Genomic DNA, 22,832 nt, shown 5'->3' on the forward strand with positions numbered 1-22,832 from the left:
AGAAACAGATTGCTTATGAAATCTTAGAAAAAGTAGAGGTCTTGTCAGTATCTTGTCTGATGCTTCAATAGTATGGGTGACTGATTTCCTGCAGACTGATTGTCCTCAGTTTCAACAATGGAAGTAAAACCAGAAAGATTTTTATCTTGGTGTCAGAGAATGACCACAGTGAACAATACAGAACTGTTACATTTCCTAACTAGTGAACACTTCCATGCCACAGAAGCATCAGATAAAGTACATTCTGAACTTAGTTTGTCCAGAGGAAAGAATCCAAGTTCCACATCCTGAAAACACGGTAAATACAGTATTAAAGCTATTAAACTTTTTCAGCTTAACTAAGGTTCTCTTCAGCCATCATGAAAAATAATTATAAAAATTTCTTTAACCTTTTTGTTGTACTTAAAAAAAACACAGAAGAATTCTATAAAAATCAACATTTCCATTTAAAATATTAAAGGACAAATACAAATGAAGAATGATGGCTGGGGGCAGCTACAGCCTATTGTTAACCATGTAAGATTACTTCACTAAGCTGTCTGTCTTCATCTTGAATCTCAAGCTCCTCACCCTTTAGACATATGATAAGGAACATAGATTTACAGTGCAAGCAGAGGCTAACTCCACTGTTCCCAAATAAAGATTTCTTATGGGAACAAATACACATCTCAGACAAAACCATAAAAGATGCTGAAGCAAACCTGACTGGAACCAGCTCTTCCTCCATAGCTCTGGTCTCATTATATAAACATATTCCAGTCAAATCTTTACAAACCATGTCAACAAGTCATGATTTCCCCCTCTCTCCCCAGGAAAACTGTGCAAGGATAACTGTACACATGTCCAAGAAATAGAGGATGTCATTTTATTGGAGGTCCACAGGTAATTGTATCACATTAGGGAGTGGAAGAATCTCATGGTATGGCACAACACAATACCTCACTCTAAACACTTAAACAGAAGGTTAAATGATATGCAACATGATCAAATCAGTAATTCTCCATCTTCTAGGCACCACTGATTAAGTTAAAATAAACTTTAATAAATTGAAAAAATAATATAGTCCATTAATTTGTTTGTTGCACTGTCTTTAAATGAAACAGCACTTTGAAAGTCACAAATAAAAAAGCAGCACTTTCTCTTAATACCAACACCACTGTAACACATACTGTAGCGTGGCATGCAAATCCATATCTGCAGTCTTTTTTTTTTTTTTTGTATTAACAAATGGAATGGTAATTTTCTATCTCAAATATTAGTAGCATAACACGTAAGTGCAGATCATTCTGGCCACAAGTGTGGTAAGCCTTAACAAGTGTGTATTACAAGAGCATAGAACACAGAGCATGACACTTACATCCAAGAATCTCTCTGTTTTGTACTGTACATGGTGTTTGTTACAGGCTGACTTCCAACTTGCTGTACCCAGGCTTCGGGAAATAAGATTATTGACCATTTCTGGTTTTGTTTAAAAATAAAATGCAGTCACCATCAAAGCACAACCATTAACAACCTGGTCAAAAAATGCCATAGCTCCATTGAAAAAAAAAAAACCTTGTCTTTTTAGTAGACTCCATTATGCGATAAAGTTTCCATTATAGGCATGTTATGAAGTCTTACAGTGGTACTGCAGTGTCATTCCTGTTAAGTACAGATTTGTATAGACACCAAGAAATGGTGCAATGTTCAAAAAAGCTGTTCAAACTGAGCTAAGCTTCACAAGACCGCGTACTGAGTCTTCATGCAATGAATCCTGGCTGGCTAGACTCAGGACGTGCATTGTATGGCTGTGTGTAATAGGACTTCCACTTGGCAGCATCCCAGGGGGTGACGGAGCTTCTTCAGGGGTGAGAAACTGATGACCTTCGTGCTCCTCTTTTAATGGTATCATGTCTGTCAAACCTGTATCTGATGTGAGATTTGGCATAGAAGATGGTGGTGTTGGTTGCCCTAGAGTTAAAGTTGCACAAGGCCCACTGATAGTAGTCTTTCCTGGTAAAGGTAGCTCTTCACTAGTTATGCTTGGCTCACTCTGTAGTAGGGGGGTGGCAGCGGCCTGCAAAACGAATTTAGTGCTCTGAATGCACTGATCTTGATCACACTGTAAAATGGAAGGGTGTCAAAAATCATAGAAGGCAAACAAAACAGAGAAAAAAGAGAGAATATGGACAAAAAGGTATGGAAAAGAATGGGGTGTGAAGAGAAAAAAAGAAAGCCATTAGTATCATTCCATGGTTAGCCACCCAAAAATCCCATTGCATGCTGCCCAAGGAAAAAAAAGCATGCATAACTGAGCAAGTGCTTTGGATTACTATCAAAGTAAATTATGATAAACATTCACAGTGCTCATGTAAGGGTTTTGGTAACTTTTAATATAGTGTTTTGTGAGCACTGTAATTCAAATGCTTTGCTTATTCTTGTTCAAAGTCATTTGGAAAGCCTAGCTGCACAGTCTGTGTGTAACTAACTGCATCGGACACCTCCAAACCTCCCCGATTCCAGGTGAGGTGAATCACTTCCACACTACTCATTTTACCCTACAGTAGCTAGCAGTTCAGAGAGAGGCCCATAGACATAATCCAAGCATCTTTCCAAGTTCAAAAACACTAGGCAAGAGTCTTTTTATAACTGTCTTTCACATGTAGGAATTAAGGTGCTACAGAAGTTTTCCAGAGCAAGAATTCCTTTGATGCAGGTAGTTTTATAAAGATACAGCTGGCAATACAGCCTCTATGAGCAAAAATTCCACCCCCCATTTCAATAAATTATATATACACTTTAAGGAATATACTACAGTCTACTCAATACTCTAGAGGATGTGTAGAAATTAGGCAGCCCTGCAGATGCAATAACTTGACATGAATTTTCATTATTTTTAGGTTGTTTCTTGATTAAATTAATCTTGACAAGGTGAAGAATCAAGGTGCAAACTACAAGTTTTCTGGCAAGTCCTTTCACAATAACAAGCCAAATTCAGCATTATATAAATCCAATGAGTATTACCAGGAACATTTTTGGCTCTTTATCATTCCTAAGAACTGTTTATACAAAATTATCATTCATTCCTTGAGATGACAAGACAGGTAGATATTTAAATAATGTCCAATTAGCTAAGTGGGTAGTACACCTACTGCCAAACTAAGCTTCTTTAACACAAACTGGCATGATTTTTGAGAGCTTCGAAGAACAATACATATTTAATTCATAGCCTGATTAGTTATAACATCTGCAGATTTTCAAAATCCTGTTAGATTCATTTGCCATACTACAGTTCTGCTATGCAAGAGAAACACTACAGACAAATGAATACAACTATAAATCCAGTGCAGCAAAGAAAATTTGGAAGCAAACAAGCGGAATAAAAAAAACATATCCAGAGGTAAGATGTTCCTATTCACTGCTATTATTTCAAGGATTCTGTTAAAGCAATATGTTCTGCTTTATGACAGATTTCTTTTATCTGTATCAAGTTACTGAAAGATGTTACAAAATCCAATATCCTTGAAGATATTCCCGATCATAACTATTGCTACTAGTATTACAGCAATTTCCTAAAATGTCTATTCTAGTTTAATAAGACACTGTGATATACTCTATGCAAGACTTTTGCTTCCTTTACTGTATGATCTACTATGTGTGATTACTATGAATGCTTCCTCTGATATTTTCAGGTCCTCCAATTGCACCACTGAACGGCTTAATGATGGATGCACATGCATTACATTCAGAAAGTGTGCAAGCAGACTACTTGGTCACAGTAGACAGGTAGTATTTTAAACATGTCTAAGTGGTTTAAGACTCCCAAGACCAACTATTTTTTGTCAGGCAGATCCTTACTCAGTTACTCATTTTCCAATACACATGCTTTCAGAAAGATAAATGTACTCACTTCCTGTTACATAAATTGAGCTCATATAAGCTGCAAGCCATTTTTCCCCCTCACAAAATGATGAACAGTGCCAGCCAAACAACTGAAGTGGTCCCATATCATTTCAGAGGGATTACCCACAGGCTTAAAGCCAAAATCTTGCATAAGTACCTTACTAAGAAGAAAACCGTCATCATCTTTTAAAGTCAAGCTTTCAATTAGTAATTCAGTGTGAATAACTCATTCTTGATTACCATACTGTTATTCACGCCTGCTTACTTCAATTAAACTATAGCCCTTCAACCAACCTCAGTATGCAGACCTTAAAAATCTGTTAACTGAATTTTCAAACTTCAAAAAGACCAACAAAATCCATCTTCTCTGAAAAGCAGTAGCCAAACAGCATGTTAAATAACAAAGAAATACCTACAACCACTGGGGTACACTGAAAACAAATAATGGTAGCAGCTGACTTACTGCTTTAGTGAAGCTTCAGCACTGATCTTCAAAAGAAAATCATTAATGTGTTCCAGGCAATACAAGTACACAGTCTTAAATTAGCTGAAGGTAATTTACTTGAACTCATTGTATCATCTGAATTCATTTTCCTCTTGCCCAACTTTAGTGCATTTCAACTGAATCAATATCGAAAAGATAAGTAGCCTCATAAAGCTCCATTAAGCAGCTATAAAACTTTTTGAGGTGCTGTATATCTCTTCTTCATTTTCCATTCTAAAGCCTCTCCTCTTATTCACATACATTTCAGGCTTCTTTTTTTTTTTTTTTTTTTTCCCCCCTCTCTATTTAACCGTGACCAACATGAAATATTTTAGGAAAATACAGGCTGCAAACAGCTTTCAAAAGTGAACTAGAGTGGGGTTTGTATTAGGAAAGGTGGATGTGTTCAGTGAGGTTCTCAAAAACATCTTATAAAACCAACACATAATATAAAGATTCGGGTCTAAACAGCCAACACAAAACTAAACTAGGAACTCGGATTTCTTTACAGGGCTGGCATGGTGGTTTTTTTCTTGATTCTGTATTCTACTCGTAACTAAATAAAATTTAGGGCCAAAAGTCTTAACAGCTATTAATCACACGAATTACTCAATGCCAGAATTTCAAATGAAATAAAAAAGCCTGTGATTGTAACAAAAAAGCCAAGCACTGAAATCTAAATAGTTAAAAAAATCTACTGTAGAAATTATTCTACCAATACCTTCTTACTTCAGATCTACTGATTTTATTTTCCACTTAGAATTTCCACTGTTTCTGAGGAACAGCAGATTCTGAAGGTAAGACAAGTTTAATAAGTTCTACAAATACGTAAGTTCAATTATATATGTGCATAGAGATTTTTAGCCATCTCTGTATTTATTTTCACATCAAAAGGCACAAATTAAAGCAAATTAGACAAAGCCTAAAATTCTGTGTTTATTTCACAAATAATAAATACAAACAGCTAAGGAAACATTATTTTTCAATTTTCTTCCTGAGGAAAATCTGAATTTTTTTTCTAAGCTACACAAAACATACATGTTAACACAATTGTTGTACATGGCAATATATTTTTCACATTTCTAATATCAAAGCCAGAAATTATTTACTTTGAATTTTAAATTAGTTAAAAGTTTTCTAAACACTAGTAACATTAAAGAATTGTTACAGTTCTCAAGATGGAGAAAACCAGGTTGAATTACCTCACCATCTCTAAATAAAGTACCAACAAAAAAAGTTTGGAGGAGACTGACAGCACTGAATGACAATGCTACGAAGGAACAGAAAGTATGCAAAAATACCATACTAGATGGATACAATAGATTGGAAAGAGTGGAGGGATGGAGCTGTGTAACTGTTCCCAACAGCTGTAGGATTTCACAGTCAAAATCATGGTATTGCAGATACTGGGCAACAACTGAGCCGCAAACCCCACCAAGTCAACGGCTCCACTAGCAAGTAATAATACAGTGCACCAGGAGAAGGTCTATGAAGAGAAACGCCTCTGAAGTCAAAGGGGAAACTATACCTGTTCCAGGGATTCTACTTCAGACTAGCTACTGTTTGTTCTTATGGACTGAACGTCCGTGAATAGTTAGAGCATGCTGGGTGCATTCCGGAAGCACATCTTCTGAAAGAAATCTAGTTCATGTGCTCCAATACTGCTCTGTGATGTGAACAAAAATGCAGTAAGTATGCACAAGCAAAAAAATTGCTTCTAAAACATACCTCAACACAAAGCAAAATGCTGAAGTTGATTTACAGCATGTGCCCTTAATCCATTTTAACTCTGAAGTAAAATGCTTTAATGAAAAACCTCTATCAACCTTGACTGTAGTAATGTTGACTTGGTAAGAGCCCTAAATTCTGGTTTGGGCAATGCTAAATTGTATGACATCAAATATACAAGGAAACACACTTGTAAAACTCCCGGCAATGTGGGGCTCCTGTCTTTGCTGATCCTTCTACTGTCATGATAGAAATACTTACTCCTAATAACGAGAATATGAAAAGCAAAGGAAAAAGTACACTAGGATGGTCAGAGTTAACGTTTCCTGGATCAGCTGGATTGCTGTTTCCAGATCAGTGCTACAAATACTGATGTGAACGTTTGGGAGAGGACTTTCCTGTATGTCTCACTGGTAATGAATGTTGCGCATGCACTATTAATGGTTCCTACAATTTTCAGTGGTATGTGTAAGTAAGAAAACAAACACTCTAACTACAGAATCTTCACCCAGGAAAGGAAAGGAGAACTGGAAATAAGGGAATTTGGCACAAAAAGAACTACCTAAGCACTGAAGAAGAGATGCCTAGGAATGCAGGAGTACAAGCAAATTTCTTAAAAATAAAGAAATAAATCTGACGTGACACAGAGGCAGATAGAAGTAAAATCTATCCCTTGATAAGGCATTAGAAAATTCCTAGAGACATAATAATAAAAATAAACCAAACTAATTCCTCTAAAAAAAAGTGCATGGAGTGAGATAGGTTCTGTGTTTCTGTGGAGTACCAAAGAATAAAATACCCCATATCAAAATCCAAGAAATAACTCAGGCCTTCAAGAGAAGGCTAAGTACTACAGAATTGTAGATACATGTAATGGTAGCTCATGGATTTATGGTAAAAGAAAGAATACAGAGAAAATGCTGAATTCATAACGGATGAGATAGTGTTTCATGTGAAAAAAATGTCTTAAGAATAAGAAGAGAGATACTTGGGCAATCAACCTAATGAAGAGCTTGTAAAAATAATCAGCAATAAAATGCAACAGGGAAATGCAGGAAAAACCTACAAATCATGAGCTCCAAATGACCATGCTTGTCACATGGATAAAGATTTTAAGAAGCTGTCTAATGAATTTAGCAGATTAATTTCAAATTATGTTGGAAAAGAGATTAAAACCACTGGAAATGTGCCAGGAAAAAAATAATTATGCATGGTTCCAAGTCTTCAAAAAAGTAAATACAACTTCAGCTCTTCATAAAATAAGGAAGATTCTAAGGACAGAACAGGAAAACAGGCTCTTTTATAAAGATCTAGGAGAAAAAAAAAAATAAAAATCATAGTATAGGTCTATGAAGCACTGATTATAGCAACAACCTTGACTTTCTGAGATTGTGACAAACTGAGTCACTAGCACAAGTAGGGTAGCTCCTATATGAAATATTTGAAGTCTCAAAGGCAAAATTACCACAAAAGCTGTTAAATACAAAAATGGTGCCCCACAAATGGTATCCTGAATAAGAGATAATGTATTGCACTGAAAAGGAGTGTCTGGCAAGATTAAACTTACCTGATATTTATTTTGAGCTTAAATACAAAAGTGATATGCTAAAAGATATATTAAAATAAATGAAAGCAGAATACTAAACAACCCAGAGAGATTTAAAGAACAACAAGAGGCTAGTTGGGTGAGGCACAAGAATTCTAATTAGAAAGACACAAGTCACTGAGTAAAAGATTCAAGGGAAGTGAAGGAAAGGAAAGAGAGAAGGGAAGGAATGAGAGAAGACAAGTGTGAGAGAAGATGCTCATTAAAATCTTTTAATATCAATGGGCAGGAGAGACATTTTAGCCCACATACATGGATTAAGTAGTATAACAGCTAGACATTAAGATTCAACCTAGAGATAAAATGATGTAATGTATTCTGGAATAAAATCCAAGGAAACACACCATAAAGGTGTACTGGATCACACTTCAGATTTCCAGTAACTTATTTCTTGTACTCAAAAGCGTTAAACTTGCTGAAATAATTATCTCTGATGATGTATAAATGGCTAAATCTCTGCCATTTAAAAAGTATTTATGCAATAAGACTATGATCTACACATGCTCTTAAGTCAAGGAATTTCACTTTGCCTGTCCTGACCTGAAACTGTAATAATACAAGTTGCAGTACCAGATACATCCCCTTCAAACTTGCCAGTTCTTTGTGGTCCACCTGGCTCAGCTCCTATAAAGTATTTTTTATGCCTCTGCCCTTTTTCCAAGAGGTATGCAACCTTCCAGAAGGGAAGACTGAACCATATTCCATTTTTTCCCTAACCTTTGTCGGTGAGGACATGAGGTAAAAAGGAAACCTTGTCTTCCACAAAGACCTTCCCTCTACTGTTATGCTTCCACTGGCATCTTGGGCTTGAGCTAGTCTGTTATTTAAACCATTTATCACCAAAGGAAATTTTGATGTTTCCATCTGAACTTCTAGAAAGAGGGATTCTAGAGAATCTTGCAAAGATTCCTCCTCAAAAAAAGAAACAAAACCAACCAATCAAAAAAAACCCCAAAACCCAACCAAAAAAATCAAACAAGGGGATGCTGCATGCCTTGCTTTACTTCTGCCATAAAGTGTAGTCCTCTGCCTTTCACTCAACAACCTTCTGCAGTCCTTTCCAGGGGAGAACAAGTGAATGGCTGGTGTTCCCAGTGCTCCTGTTCCCAAACTTCTTCAGAAGAATCTAAGGTTGTGTACCAGGAAGAAAGCTCAGAGAAACAGATACTGTAAAGCCTGGAAAAGCACTAGGGGTCACACTTCATGGGAAAAAGGTTAAATAGAATAATGATATTTTACTTGATTATTTCTGTCTAAACTTAGAACAGGAAGTCTGGTAATTGAAAAGAATGGCTCGAAACAACTAAGCTAGCAGTAAGGTGAATTAATTTTGTTAGAAAAAAAGAAAATCTGTTATGTGAATGAGATTGAGATCTTAATTGTAACATAGGGAAATCAGTTTTGTTGTTTCCTGCTTTATGAGATGAGAGATGGGAACCTGGAAGTAGGCACAGAGTCTACTAAGAAGAGCAAAAAAGCTGACCTTAGAACAAAGAAGAAGGGAAATGTGAAACAAGAACAAATTGGAGGCAAAGTTATGTCTCACTGCATTGTTGCCAACAGGAAATGAATTTGTAACTTCTTATGCTTCAAACAACTCAGGAAAGATTTTAAATAAGGAAGAGAAAATAGTGCTAGAGAGACTGGGAAACTAAGCAGGTCTTTGACAGTTTACAAGAAAACTCAAGGGAGAAATTTTAACGCTGATAGCCAGCTGCCACTAGAAGCCAATTGGTCTTGGATACAAACCAGGAATAATACCCTGAGAAAAATGGTATCACAGTCAAAGATATTCCTCCATATCAAACAGGACTTATTAAATTTTTCAAGCTTTTTCGGAGAGATCATTTGCAGGAATGAAAGCTGCACATCTCCAAGTGACTCTGGTAACTGTTAAAGAACCGAAGCCTTTTCCAGTTCAAGTAGTGGGATGTTCTAGGATGTTCAAATCCTTGAAGAATTTGTTTAATTACAGGTTTTTACACTCTAAAATCATAACAGCTATCTGTTTGACTTAAAATAATACCATAACAGATTTCTCCATTTCTAGAGACAAATTTAGTCCATTTTGTATGAAACTGGCACAAAATTTTCTCATTAATAATTATTAATAATGATAGCGTCTTCTTTCAATGCAAGTATAATTTTTATAACGTTAAGATACTTTAATGCCAGGGGTTAATTACTGTGGCTTAATGATTGTCACATAAGAAGCCTTGACAGATTCAGAAAGTTTGGGTAATCCTTGAAAGACCTCAGGATGTTTCTAAGGTTTGCTTTCTCTTTCTCCCTCCCCCCTTTTTTTAAAATCCCCTCTTTTCAAAGGTACAATTTTTTTGAGTAAAATTTGCATGGAGCATTGCCTTCTGCACAACTGCAACTCATAGAAGACTCAGAATTAATACTGTGTCTCTAATACATTTTCTCATAAAGGGGGCTAACAAATCTAATTAATCCTCAAAATAGTAAGTAAAACACCTTAGAAACTACAGCAAAACTTTTATACCAGTTTATCAGTGACACTAAAACTAATTTGTCTGGGAAGAATGAGTCTTTTCTTCTTTTATTCAAAAGAAAGGCTGAGTTATATCAGAAGGCCTTGTGGCCGCCTCTTTTTTGGCAGAGGGAGGGTGTCCGTAACTCATGGCTTCTTTGACAAAGTCTTAGAACCCACATAATATTAAGATATGTGGATAACAATTCAGAAATAGGCACATATGTAAGATGCTTGCCTTTGGAAAAAGATCTCTTTCCAGTTATTCTTTTCTTCTTGGCACTGAAAATCCTATCTTCCATTATGATAGCCAATGCTACCAGAAAAAAAAAACCAAAGTAAAAACTATTGGCACAGTTTCAAAGATGTTTTTGTTGTAACAATCCAGTTGCCTTTTTTTGTTCATTGGAAGTTCAGTGTCCTCCTGCTCTTTCTTCAACACACTTCTCCCCTAGAAACTTCTCTTTGTTCATCTTTGCTTTTTAAAACACATTAGTCTATGTAAAACCGGAGCGTACAAGCAAAGAAGGAAATAGAGTATGAAGAAAGTGCCATACAAAATAACAGTTAGCTGGAAAATGATGAACCAGAGCAAGTCCATGATACTTGAATATTCCAGTTCAAAACACAGCAGGTGTCAATAGTACAAGTCAAAATGCCAGTATATTCAATAACTGAACAGTGTAGAAAAGCCTCTTTTTTTTTTTTAGAATCCAAGAGCAATAACTATTACAATGTGGGAAACATATATTAAAAAGAGCCTTGAGGTTTTTTTCTTTACTGTTAATAAACATGTCATTCCACCCAGAGTGTCAGCTGTATCCAGTTAGTTATTACTCGATTAGTTCACATGAAAGTGGAGAAGGAAAACATTCACAGGAATCTTGATGAACAACACTATGGGATGATTCCTACCATGTTGCTCTGAGATTGTGTGGCCCCGTACATAGTAATGCCATTTGATGGTCCTGCTAATTGCGGTGTATCTGGCTGTATAAATCCTCTTCTATCAATTAAGCTATGGAATAAACAAAATAAAGAAAAAGTGTTACAGATATTTCTGATCAGTAACTACCTCCTCTCGATAAAAAGAAAGTGAAAAATTTTCTGTCCTACAACAGACCATAATACATTGCCAATACCTTCAAATGTTCCCTTTTATTCAACTGAAGTATAAGACTTCATTTCTACTCATCAGCAAGGTAGTTGTTTCCTTGTAATACTATCTGCCACATAATCACATGTACTGCTACTTTTCTGGATTTTTGTCACAGACAAAAGATTTTGAAGCTTACCAGCAGATACCACAAAACCTAAAAATTTTAAACCACGGGTGTGAAAACAAATTGCAAAGGTCACTAGTGCACATAAAATCAGTATATATTTTGAAGCTTCATTTGTTATCAGTTTCCACACCTCTAAATTAAAGCTACTTAATCACAAAATTTAGAAAGAGGAACTTTCGCTCAGACTACTTATTGCCAGGTGTTTCACGACAGCTGCTTAAGGCTGTTTATAGTGGTCCACTAGTACCAAAGTGATGCACTCATAAAAATTATTTCCATCTAATAAAATGTTTTGTGGATAAATTAATAAAAATAGGTAAAAAATAATCTATGTAAGATTATAAAGAAAATAAATAGAATGGAATAATCTCACCTAAAGATTTTGCTAAAATTCCACATGTATTTTTACTCTTGTTTTGATAGCTATAAACCTCACTTAGGTTCTGCTAGTTAATACTCATAAAAAGCTGAATGTACAGACAAAAGTACTATATTACACATGCGTATTAGCTCATATCACTTCCATACAAAAAAAAAAACCCCAACCAACCCAAAAATGGTTATGTTTCAATCCATTCGAAGTAGGGTGGACTTCTGTTTGTTTGGTTTTGTTGTTGTTGTTTTAAATTCTATGTAGCTTTCAATTCTAGCTCTAAATATTTTTGATCATAGGCCAAAATGTTTATTTCCTGTGACTCCAACAATGTTATTTCCCATCTGGAAAACTACAAATTTTACCACAGGATAGGAAATTTTAGCCATAGGGTTTATAGTTCCAGTTACTAAGACATAATGGCAGGAATGCCTTAAAACACCTGAGAGCTAAAGTCAGCATAGAAGTGGTTTTATTTGCTGATTTATGGGACCTCTACATTCACTAAGGGTCCAGACGGCTTCAGTTTTAAAAGACAAGAACAGGATGCATAGAAAAATCAAAGTCAGTGAGGTTTCCACCATTTGGAGACCAGTTTAAGCTTTCCTCATGAAGGTCTGCAGAATAGGCTTTTATGTACATTCAGAACACTTAGAAATCCACCTGACATTATAATCTGCCATGTGAAAAGCACTCCTACAAAAAAATCAGAAAAGTTATATAATTTATTATATCATAACACTAGTTAGACCTATGCTGACAGCTATGGATCTGAAAGTTACTGTTGAGGACATGTAAAATGCATTCTGAATTTCCTAGCAGAGGTTTAAAAATGAGAAACATAATCTTTAACAAAATTGAGAAAAGTCTGGATTATTTACAGATCCTCTCTTGATCTGCATTCCTTTCTCAAAGGCATTTGAACATTTTGAATTTTAAGCTGTAATTGCTGATAAGCCACTTTAACCGAATTTAAAGAAAAAATTAATATTTAGTGACAGCACACAGCTGAGATTAAAAGTAAAAAAAAGCACTGTTATCATTTACATTTTACAGACAGAAAATTTTTACTGTTGGTCTCAAAATACCTCCTTCTACATCTACTTTGGCATCTAAATAAGTTATGTTGATACACTGAATTTAGGAAAAAAATGTACAAACTCTGTTAAAACACAGGAATCAATGCCAGTCTGATCTAATTGTGTGCTGCTATTTGTATCAGCCTAAGACGCTATTTTAAATACTGAGAAATATGCAGTTTTAATAAAGATTTCTATCTGAAGTCAAACAAAAGACTTTGAAGCATGGCATTGAGTTTGTGTGTCATATACTTTTATGAAAAGCAAAATGGCAAATTGGAGTGTGACTCAAGTCACATTTGTTAGATATGTTAAGTTTAATATACTTTCAAATTGCTCATCATGCAACAGCTAAATATTAGAAGGTTTTTACAGCTGGAAGTTATTAACTGCAGTAGCAAAAGTCCAAAGATCAGATAAGCAAGTTTATTTTCATTTCAGATGTGAATCTTAGATATATTTTACAGGATCTGACCACTAACTTAGTTTAACCACAATTTACCAACTCATCTCTCTGCTACCAAAAAAAACCTTAATTAACAATTATAACGGACAGTAGACCAAAACTTTTTGTTGAGTAAACTCACACAATCAAAGAATATTTTTTTCACCAATAATCATGTGGCTTCATTTATACTAACAATAGTTTTGATACTCTTACCTTGGAGAGAGGGGCCCACAGAGTGCAGCACAGCAATTAGTAAAGATGTTGCCATAACTGTATGGATTGTAGTTTTCTTTACCTCTTTTATTTGACCATGATCCTTTAATCTGAAGAGATATGAACAAGACGCATCACATATAATACAATACAGAAAATGGCTGAGACAAATTAAGGGTTACCAAAGCAGCGATGTGCTATTTACATCAGAGGCAGACCAGAGAAAACCCATGATCCCGCTTTCCAAACAGCTTAGAGCTTTGGGATCTTATAAAAGACTGGACTCTAAAATCTTACAAGCAAGCACATGCTTTACCTCTGTAGATTTAGACAACTCAAAATCTCAAAGGATCAATATACTCACAGTAGGAATCTCAGCACCTAAACATAATGGTCTAAGTGTAATTTTACAAATGATAAGGCACATTTTACAGAAGAGGTTCAATTGCAACATACCATTAAAGCCAACAATAGAGTCCTTCTCTTCCATACTCTTGCGTAAGATCTCAAGCTGTGCAATACCACACATCTTCCCTAAAGTTCGCAAATGGCTCTAAAACACTGTGAAGCAACTGCAGTAATTTACTACCTTTTAGGGCATACTACATTTTCTTTTAGCTAGTCTTGCTTTTCTGTTGGAGATACTTGAGAGCCTGAGTGAAATGTCTGTATTCAACTGGAAATGTATGCTTTAAATGAAATTACTGAACAGTTTACTTGAAATTCAATGTTACATTGATGCAGTTCCCTGCTATCTGACTTTCAACAATCCAAGAGACATTTATTTCAGGGAAGGGTGGGGGGAGGATAGTGAAAGCACTCTGGGTCCATCTAGAGAGACAATGTTGGCCTAAACCTAACAACTGAGGAATACCAGAATATCTCATCTGTCTTACTAATGGGGTAGATTTCTTCAAAGTCAGGCTACATGCTTGGATACCTGATGTCAAGTCACAACTCATTCTGACCCTGCTTGGTGAGTTTTTTCTGATTGATTGGTATTTATTGTAAAATTTTAATAGAGACCTTAAACAACAACAAAACGTGTTTGACAGTCCAAAAGATGCTATTTTTATATTTGCCAGATACCTATGAAAAAAGGTATGACAGAAAATTACAATGAAATAATTTTAAGATAGTGGTAATTTGTCAGATTACTTGCTAATTTCCAATATGCTTTCTATACCATTAGCTACTTAGGTATCTTTATTTTTTCCTTTCATTCATTTTGTATTTCTCCTTTTAGTTCGAGGAGGACACATTAAGCTCCATACGCTGTTAAACACAATTTCACACCAAAACAACAGAAACCTATGTGCAAAATAGGAAAACTGCAGAAATGATAAATGAGTTGACCTTTAAGTTAATGATATACTCCTTGCTAGAGGGTTTAGACCTTAGACTGGCAAAGAAATTTCAAAGGAAAAATAAAAAACGAAATTTTTGTTTGGGGAATTTGACACTTGGCAATTTTTACAGGAAACAATTTTTGAGTCAAAGAATATTTAGGACTCCCAGTGAGAGATATTGAAAATTATTTAGTAATTTCATACTGTATTACATTATGTTTCTTTGTCTTCTCTCTTCTCTATTTTCCTATTTCAAGATACAGGTCCTGTGGGTATATATCATAATGGACACACTACGTAACCAGCACGTCTTCAAGCCACAACAAATACAGTCTAAATGATCTCTTCTGATATAATTGAATCAAGCATGACCAGGTTACTTCCTTCTTTCCCACTGAGGCATTCACAAAATTATGCAAGCAGGTAGGACATCTCTAAGAATAACAGAGAAAAAACTTCTTGTTGCTATATAGAAACATACTATGAACTTACATCTTCATTAGTTGTTTGATTGGAGCTGATCAAATACGTGTGAAAACCTGAGAGGCCAACAATGGACCATACTGAGAAAAAACACACCACAGCTTCCAGCACAGTAATTGAAAGTTAAGGAAATATATGTAAAAGGAAAAAAAAAAAAGTTATATCCGATAACAAGTAGTTGCAGTCACAAAATTCAGGGAAGGCAACTTATAGTCCACAAGTCCCTTGAGATCTTTGGGGTATTTCAAAGGGGTCAGCAAAAATTAAACTCAGAAAAGCAAGCCCACTGTCAGTAGGCTTTAGTGTACAGGCCACTGAACAGCATCTATACCAGCAAATATTCAGGGTCTGCAGATCGAAAAAGGCTAGAAACTGCTGATGAGTGGTTCTGATCTTAACTGTTGAAATTCAAATTTTCATGTTCACTCTGTAAAAGTCATCACGCTTGTATTAAGACGGGTAAATTGATAAGTAACAGTAAATAACAGTTCTGATGGGGTGAGAGGAAGATCAAACACAAGAAAGGTAACCCAAGGCTAGCTGAATAGCAAATACTGAACAGATATCTTGTACAAATATTTAGCGAACAATGGGAGTCCTGAGCCAGGACTAAGGGTTCTAGATCTGTGCTCATACATATAGCAACAACAGTTAAAGAAACTGCATCTCAGTCGTATCTTCTAACTGCTAGACTCCTGTCTTTCTTCTGTTACTGGTTAAGATGCTGATAGGGATCTTAACACTAGCACCAAAGTGCACTAAGTCCAAGTAAAATATAAAATCCACTTATTCTCTCAAGTCCCTCTACTAACTGGATATATTCTCCATTACAACTGTGGGGAGTGCCTGAATAGCCCAGCCTTGGCAAATGTCCTAGATAGCAACTCCTGTTAAGCCTGTGAGCGTAAATAGCTGGGGTGGGGTTGAATACTCAAAACTCAGCAGCATTTACCCAAAACTTATCACATTAACGAGGAAGACTGTCAACTCCCAACTCACTGTGCTGCTATTAAACAGTAGCTGAGGAATTAGAAGATGACTTTTTGAAGGAGACATCAGCCTGAATTGTAAGAAAATCACAAAAATTGTCAGAAGATATCTTGAAGTGGGAACACCAGCAGCCAAAACTTGGTTTGGTACAGCCACAAGTGACTCTGCTGGCATCTTCCTAGCCCAGACAGAGCACCCTCCCTGTCAGATGCTGTCAGTAGTCTGCATCCAGGCAGCAGACTGCTATATGTGGTGCAACATATGGGGACTTGCACCCGAGGTACATGTATGTGAGCTCATGGGGCGCTTTCTCACTCACCTGCATGTTGTAGGGGGTAGCAAAGATACACATACAGCAAGAGCACCCACACCTCCAAGAGGGTAGCGAAGGTGTGCCCATGCATGTGTGTGTACCGCTAGAAATTTTCAAACTAGCTGTGTTTCCAATCCTTATAAACCACATAACCCAAATGCTCTAAAGAAATAACCAGGCTTTAAAAGTGAGATTGGTATACTAGGAAAGTCAGTCAGCACTCAGTCTTGGATACTTACTACAGTTCATATATTCCTTTAACTCTAAAGGAGTCAACCCCTCAGCAATCAGACAATAAAGTTGCTTCTAAACTTTATATCATCAAGCATAAAAGAGCAACTTTCTATAGAAAGCTTCCTGCCATGTTTTTTTATTTGCACATATTTTTACATACACACAATACTATGAACTCAGAATACATCTGCTTTGGGAATGTTATCTCCTATACCACTTCGATTGTAAATTGTTTTTAGGGAACATGAATCAACAGCAGAAAAGGCTTTGGTTCCTAGAAAAATAGATATAATAAATCAGTCGGAACAAGACAAGGGGAAAAATAGGATAAAAATAATCTGTATAATAATCATATATCAACCTTTAGTGAAGTCAGTTTCCAAGACAACATCAACTCAAAATATTCCACAACAAGGACACAGCCTTAAAACATACAAAAACATCCTTATCGCTGAACCTATCAATAGAAGAGAAATATGACAGCTCCTCACCATTATACAGGGACACAGACTGGAAAATGCATGGATGGATGTAAGTATTTGTGATAAATAATCCTAATAGTAGTTAACAGTGAAGAGTTTTGTACCGCTGGTCTGCTCTCACTTAATGAACTGGGAAATACCTAAAGCATCTGTGTAACTTCCCCTAGAACCTAATTCACTCAGAGTGGTTTAAAAAGCTGGAAAAGAGTCATTTCCATTCTGAGCAAATCTGCTCCAAAAGCAGCATGATGACCATAGTGCATTGCTGAGCCCCATGTTCACTACTCTCTTCCTCAAACTATGTGGAGTCAAAACACAACACAGGAACGCAGTTTCAGTTGACTGTGCAACAGCCACAGCTAAAGCAAGGAGAACGAGGGAGAATGGATAAGGAAGTAGACTGTTGTTAGCAGAGGGTTCAGAAAAGCGTAAAAGAAGGGATCGACCCCAAGACATTATGCACATTACAAACTGGGATTTTAGAGAGTAGAAACTCTAAGGAAAGCTGTAAATGAGCACTGTTGGGTAGAATCTACACACCAAGACTAAGAGGAAGAATCATCAGGTCAGAAAAGGGGAACCTTAGAGAGAGAAAGGCTCTCTGCAACCTCATCAGGTGTCAGAGCACATGACTAACAGTCTTTGCCATGATTACACTCAAGAGGATCCTGAAAAGTCAATTGCTCTCCCCTGGTAATTCCTACTGACAAAAAAAGGGAATTCCTTTCAGTTCAAGACCTCTTTTAGTTCCCCATTGAAAGTGACTTCTTTCCCCAAGAAAGTGACTTCTTTCAGTTCCTCACACCAAGATCCAAAAAGATGTCTAGAACAGCAGGTGTTAGATTAACATGACTCCATTAATTAAAAAACAAAACCAGAAAAGCAATATATTGTCAACGTAAAGCATAACTTACTAGCATAATATAACACTCCCTTAGTATTTCACACAGCATTGTTAGCAAGACAGAAATGGCAGTGTTATTGGCAATCTGTGCCTTAATTGACTGGCTTGCTCCAAAGCAGCATTCCCAATACTATTTGCACAATTTGATTTTTTACTGTTAGGAATTGTAATCGAACTATTGAACTGTCCAACATATCACTATCAAACCAGGCCATTTCTACAAGATGCACTACTGAACCTTTCCAAGCAGCACATCTCTGAATACAACTATGGATAAGCAGCCCATTGTTCCTGTACAAGGATCCTCAAATGCACAATTACCTTTTGATTTAAGGACAATTGAAAGCTATTCTCAGTTTGAAAACAGTTTGAAAGAATAATCGTTTGTAAGAAATGATTCCAATTGTTTTAATTGGAAGCTACTGTTGTGCTATTTAGGACAGTTGGTTTGTACTTTGTAAAATTTGTACCAAAAAAATCTGAACAGTGGTTTGTTTAAAAAGAGAGTTTACACCTCAGTGACTCTACCTGAGGAACATACACATACAAAAATTGTATCTAGAATGTGGAGAATTTGACACTTGGAAAAGCTACCTGGAAAGAGAGCTCGCTCTCTATGCACAACTACAAATGACCGAGTAAGAGGTTTTTCTTCCTACTTTTCTATGGAAAAGAATGAACTGTGTGAGGTACATTGGACAAAAGAGTTTTCCTTGGCACAAGTATGGGAAAGAAATCTTTTTATGGTGTAAACTGTTTATTTAGACACAAACCTTTCAAAACATATAAATAAGGAGTGGAAGCTTACAGTCTGTACAGAAATGTAAGGAAGAAACTCAACTGTAGTTATGTCAGCTTTCCATTTTTCCATTGTTAGCTGCTTTCACACAGAAGGAACCTTTTCCATTCTCACTGAGTAGAAAATATACAGAAAGCTCCTGTGAAGTGATAAAAAAGAATGTGGAGTATTTACAGTACAGGACCACAGAATGGTTTAGGTCAAAGGGGACCTTTAAAGATAATCTAGTCCAATCCCCCTGCCAGGGGCAGGGATGTCTTCCACTAGGATCAGGTTGCTCAAAGCCCCATCCACCCTGGCCTTGAACACTTCAAGGGATGGGGCATCTCTGGGATGCCTCTGGATGCCTCTCTGGCCAACCTCTTCCAGCATCTCATCACCCTCACTGTAAAAACTTTCTCTGTTATAGCCAACCTAGATCTACCCTCAAGTTTAAAACTGTTGTCCCTTGTCCCATCACTACAGGCTCTGGTAAAAAGTCTTTTTATGCCTTCCTTGTGAACCCCCTTTACATATCGAAAGACCACAATAAGATCCCCCCCAGAGTCTTCTCCAGGCTGAACAACAGTAGTAGTCCCTGTGCATGCATGTGTATACTTTTATGTAACAGAAGTTGATACTTGAAAATGAATTATCTAAAACCAGTAAATCAACATAAGATTACTTTCAGGAATTGAACTCTTCAGGGACATCTTATGGTGTCAGTTGTTCCACAATCTACTTTTTCTTTCTTGACAAGAATCAGCCATTTTGGATACTTTCTGGTGTAAAAGCAGAGGAATTTGAGTATTTTAAATGAAACCACAGCATGGCTATGGTGTGATATATTTATGAATTCTATCACAAATATATGGAGTGTATTTCCATCACACATAGAAACTACAGACCTTTGTCATGAGTACTCCTCAGAGTAGTACTCTGCAAAAGATGAAGAATAAAAACCACTCCAGGTTATAAGTCTCTTTCCTACCTCCAACACGTGGTGATAAATTTTATTGTGCAGGAAGTGATGAAATCATTAACTGAAAAAGTCCCAAATGCACATATCCAACAACAGCAAGAAAACAAGCAAAACCATCTCAGATGTTATTTTGCAACAAGATCTACAATTTGTTTCAGCGAAAGGATATCTTGCAGGACTGTCCTTCAGGGCATTGAGGAACCCTGTTTGTTGAGAACCTGTAGAAACAGAACCCAAAATGACCAGTTGAGTGAGAAATTGGACTACCGGCTTTTTTCACCATAGTTAACACAATTAATACTTGAAGATCAACCACATAATCATATAATAGATTTACTAATATGAATCTGAAAATATGTTGCTCAGCAGCAACAACATCAGAAAGAAACCTTGGGTAAGTTATCAGGTCTAACATCTGCAGGGTATTTTCTCAGTCATACCAAACTGACATACGCATACTTTCCCATGAACAAGATTTCTGATTATCCCTGTTCTTTTCAGACCTAACATGGAAAAAAAAAAATTATAAGCTACTTTTGTATTTTGAAATACTATTTTCAAAGTAACTTTCTGACTTGGAAGATTTATTCTATAAACCCAGATTCTCACCTTTCTCCCCTTCACCCTGGAAGCAGCCATAGTTCTCTAGACTATAATCTTGCTCCTACTGCACTTGCACAGGTTTTTCTAATAGGCGCTTGTTGCCTCTGCGCAAATGAGAGTACTAGCTGAAAATATCTCAAGAGTAGCACGATCCAATGAACTAGAGATGCAGAAGCATCCACTTGGGTTCCAGAACCATGAGATATTAATCAAAAAGGATAATTTGTCAATTTGCTGAAGATTTGTATGAAGAGAGAAGAATCTTGTCTTTAAAACAAAAAGAAAAAATATATACATTTGTGTATACTGTGTGTACACTGCCATTAAGAAGTGAAAGTTACTTACCTTGTGTTTGAGCCTTTTCAGACTCTCATAATAGCCTCAAGGGACAAGTCTAATGGAACTTCCCCTACTTTCTTACTATTTTTAGGATCCTTAATGGCAATGGCAGCAGGTAGGTGTGAACTCTAACCCCTACTGTTGGTCACACTCTTCCAGTCAGTTCCTAATACACCAGAAATGGAAGGTTCCTCACTGCAACAAACAGTTGAAATACTGATGCCTCAAACAGAGCTGAGTAACTGTAAAGAGAGACACTACCACTGAACATGTGTTAAGCTTGGGGAGATTGAAGAAAATCTTGCAAGACAATGTCTTTAAAGTATCCTACTTACAAATTCATTTTATTATCTTCGGTAGTATTGTGTGCACATATTCTTAATCCTGGAATGGGCAAATTTCCAATGAATGCCTCAGAAAACAAAAAGTGAAGTTGTATCTCATATCTCATCACCACTTAGGCCCACCAAAAATTATAAAAATGGCAGCTTGCAAGATGTATTAAAAAATGTTAGAAATTTCAAAAATTTGTCTAAATCAAGAGACATCTAAAAAACCCAACAAAACAGGTTTCCTACATAATCAAAAATGTCAGAGAAGGAACTTCCCCATTAGGATGAACCAAAAAGGATTTTTTTTTTTTTAACATCAATGCTTACAAGTTGCTATAAATATCTCTCAGTCCCTTCTCAAAAGAGTATTGTCACAAGGCACTCAGTCTAACACAGGATATCTAGAACAAAGTGTTACCAAAAGTAATCCTGATCAGATTGTCTTCACAAAAGTTAAGAACAGGATTTGACTAAGTTAGCATGACTTCCTCTAGAACCAAGAATTTTGCCATGACTTATGGAAATACATATGGATGACTTGAAACGCAGTCCCAGGTCTGAAAACAGACTCATTCAGACACACTAACACAGTCTATGCCAAGTACAAAGGTGCAGATTAAGTAACTGAGAATCCTGTTTACAGGTTAGCATCAACTGAAGAACTGCAGGACTGCAAAACAACAAAAATGGTTGAGTGGTAACTATTAGAAAGGGAAATATGGGGACTTCTAGAAGCATGATAGACACAGAGAGAATGGAGTGATTGATATGATAAGAAAACCTTATTTAAAGCACTCTTTTTTTTAATACAGTCAAGGTTATAGTAGATAATTTTGAATGCTAATTTATGTAGCAAATTAACCTCAAGGAACTAATCACAATTCATACCTGCTACCATTGCCTTTGAGGACCAACCAATCTTTATAACTAAGGAGATTTTTCCTCTCATCCAAGGTAGATAAACCTCCATACCAAGAATATTTTACATCTGATAGACAATTCAGCATTTAACATTTACTATACATTATCTGTAACACCTACACAATGCTAAAGTGCTTCTCAACCACACAGAGGCACAATTAATTTCTCTCCTCTAATTCATACTTAGAATTAGGTATGGACACTGTAAAGATAAAATCCACCGGATAAATCTACTTGACATACAGATCATGAAATATTGGCATAATACTGCTAATTCATATGCTGAAAACTAAAGAAAAAAAGCACTGTAGTCTGTGAAATAAAAGTAGGCTAGCTTCAAAAGTAGTTTACATTGTTAGACTGGTGATATTTTCGACTATTGAATTCTAGCAAAATGAGAAGAGAGAAAAAACTCCATGCTTTCTTCTTAAATGTAAAAGATGTGCATGTATATACTCATGTATGCCCAAATACATATCAGGGATTTAAGTATTAATGGGAAGTGTTCTCTGTCCAGTAATTACTTTTC

At 36.2% G+C, this 22,832-nt stretch overlaps 1 protein-coding gene across 5 annotated transcripts in view; it reads right to left on the reverse strand.

The window, feature by feature from the left end:
- Nucleotides 1–828: 828 nt before the first annotated feature.
- Nucleotides 829–22,832, reverse strand: part of ZDHHC14 (zinc finger DHHC-type containing 14) — a 114,143-nt gene continuing 92,139 nt past the window's right edge. For 2 of the 5 annotated variants that reach the window (XM_026844440.1, XM_026844439.1), the window contains exons 5-9: nt 20,278–20,326; nt 15,435–15,537; nt 13,594–13,703; nt 11,110–11,212; nt 829–2,056 (exon numbers count right to left, since the gene is read on the reverse strand). In XM_026844440.1, the coding sequence (XP_026700241.1) occupies nt 1,700–2,056; nt 11,110–11,212; nt 13,594–13,703; nt 15,435–15,537; nt 20,278–20,326 (722 nt within the window). In that variant the 3' untranslated portion in view covers nt 829–1,699. Of the gene's footprint in view, nt 2,102–4,663; nt 6,033–11,109; nt 11,213–13,593; nt 13,704–15,434; nt 15,538–20,277; nt 20,327–22,832 lie in introns of those variants that run through there. The other 3 variants (XM_026844438.1, XM_026844437.1, XM_026844441.1) reach the window with 2 other exon arrangements.

The sequence above is a fragment of the Athene cunicularia genome, assembly GCF_003259725.1.
Source record: "Athene cunicularia isolate RWA chromosome 3 unlocalized genomic scaffold, athCun1 chr3_part1, whole genome shotgun sequence".
NCBI lineage: Eukaryota > Metazoa > Chordata > Aves > Strigiformes > Strigidae > Athene > Athene cunicularia.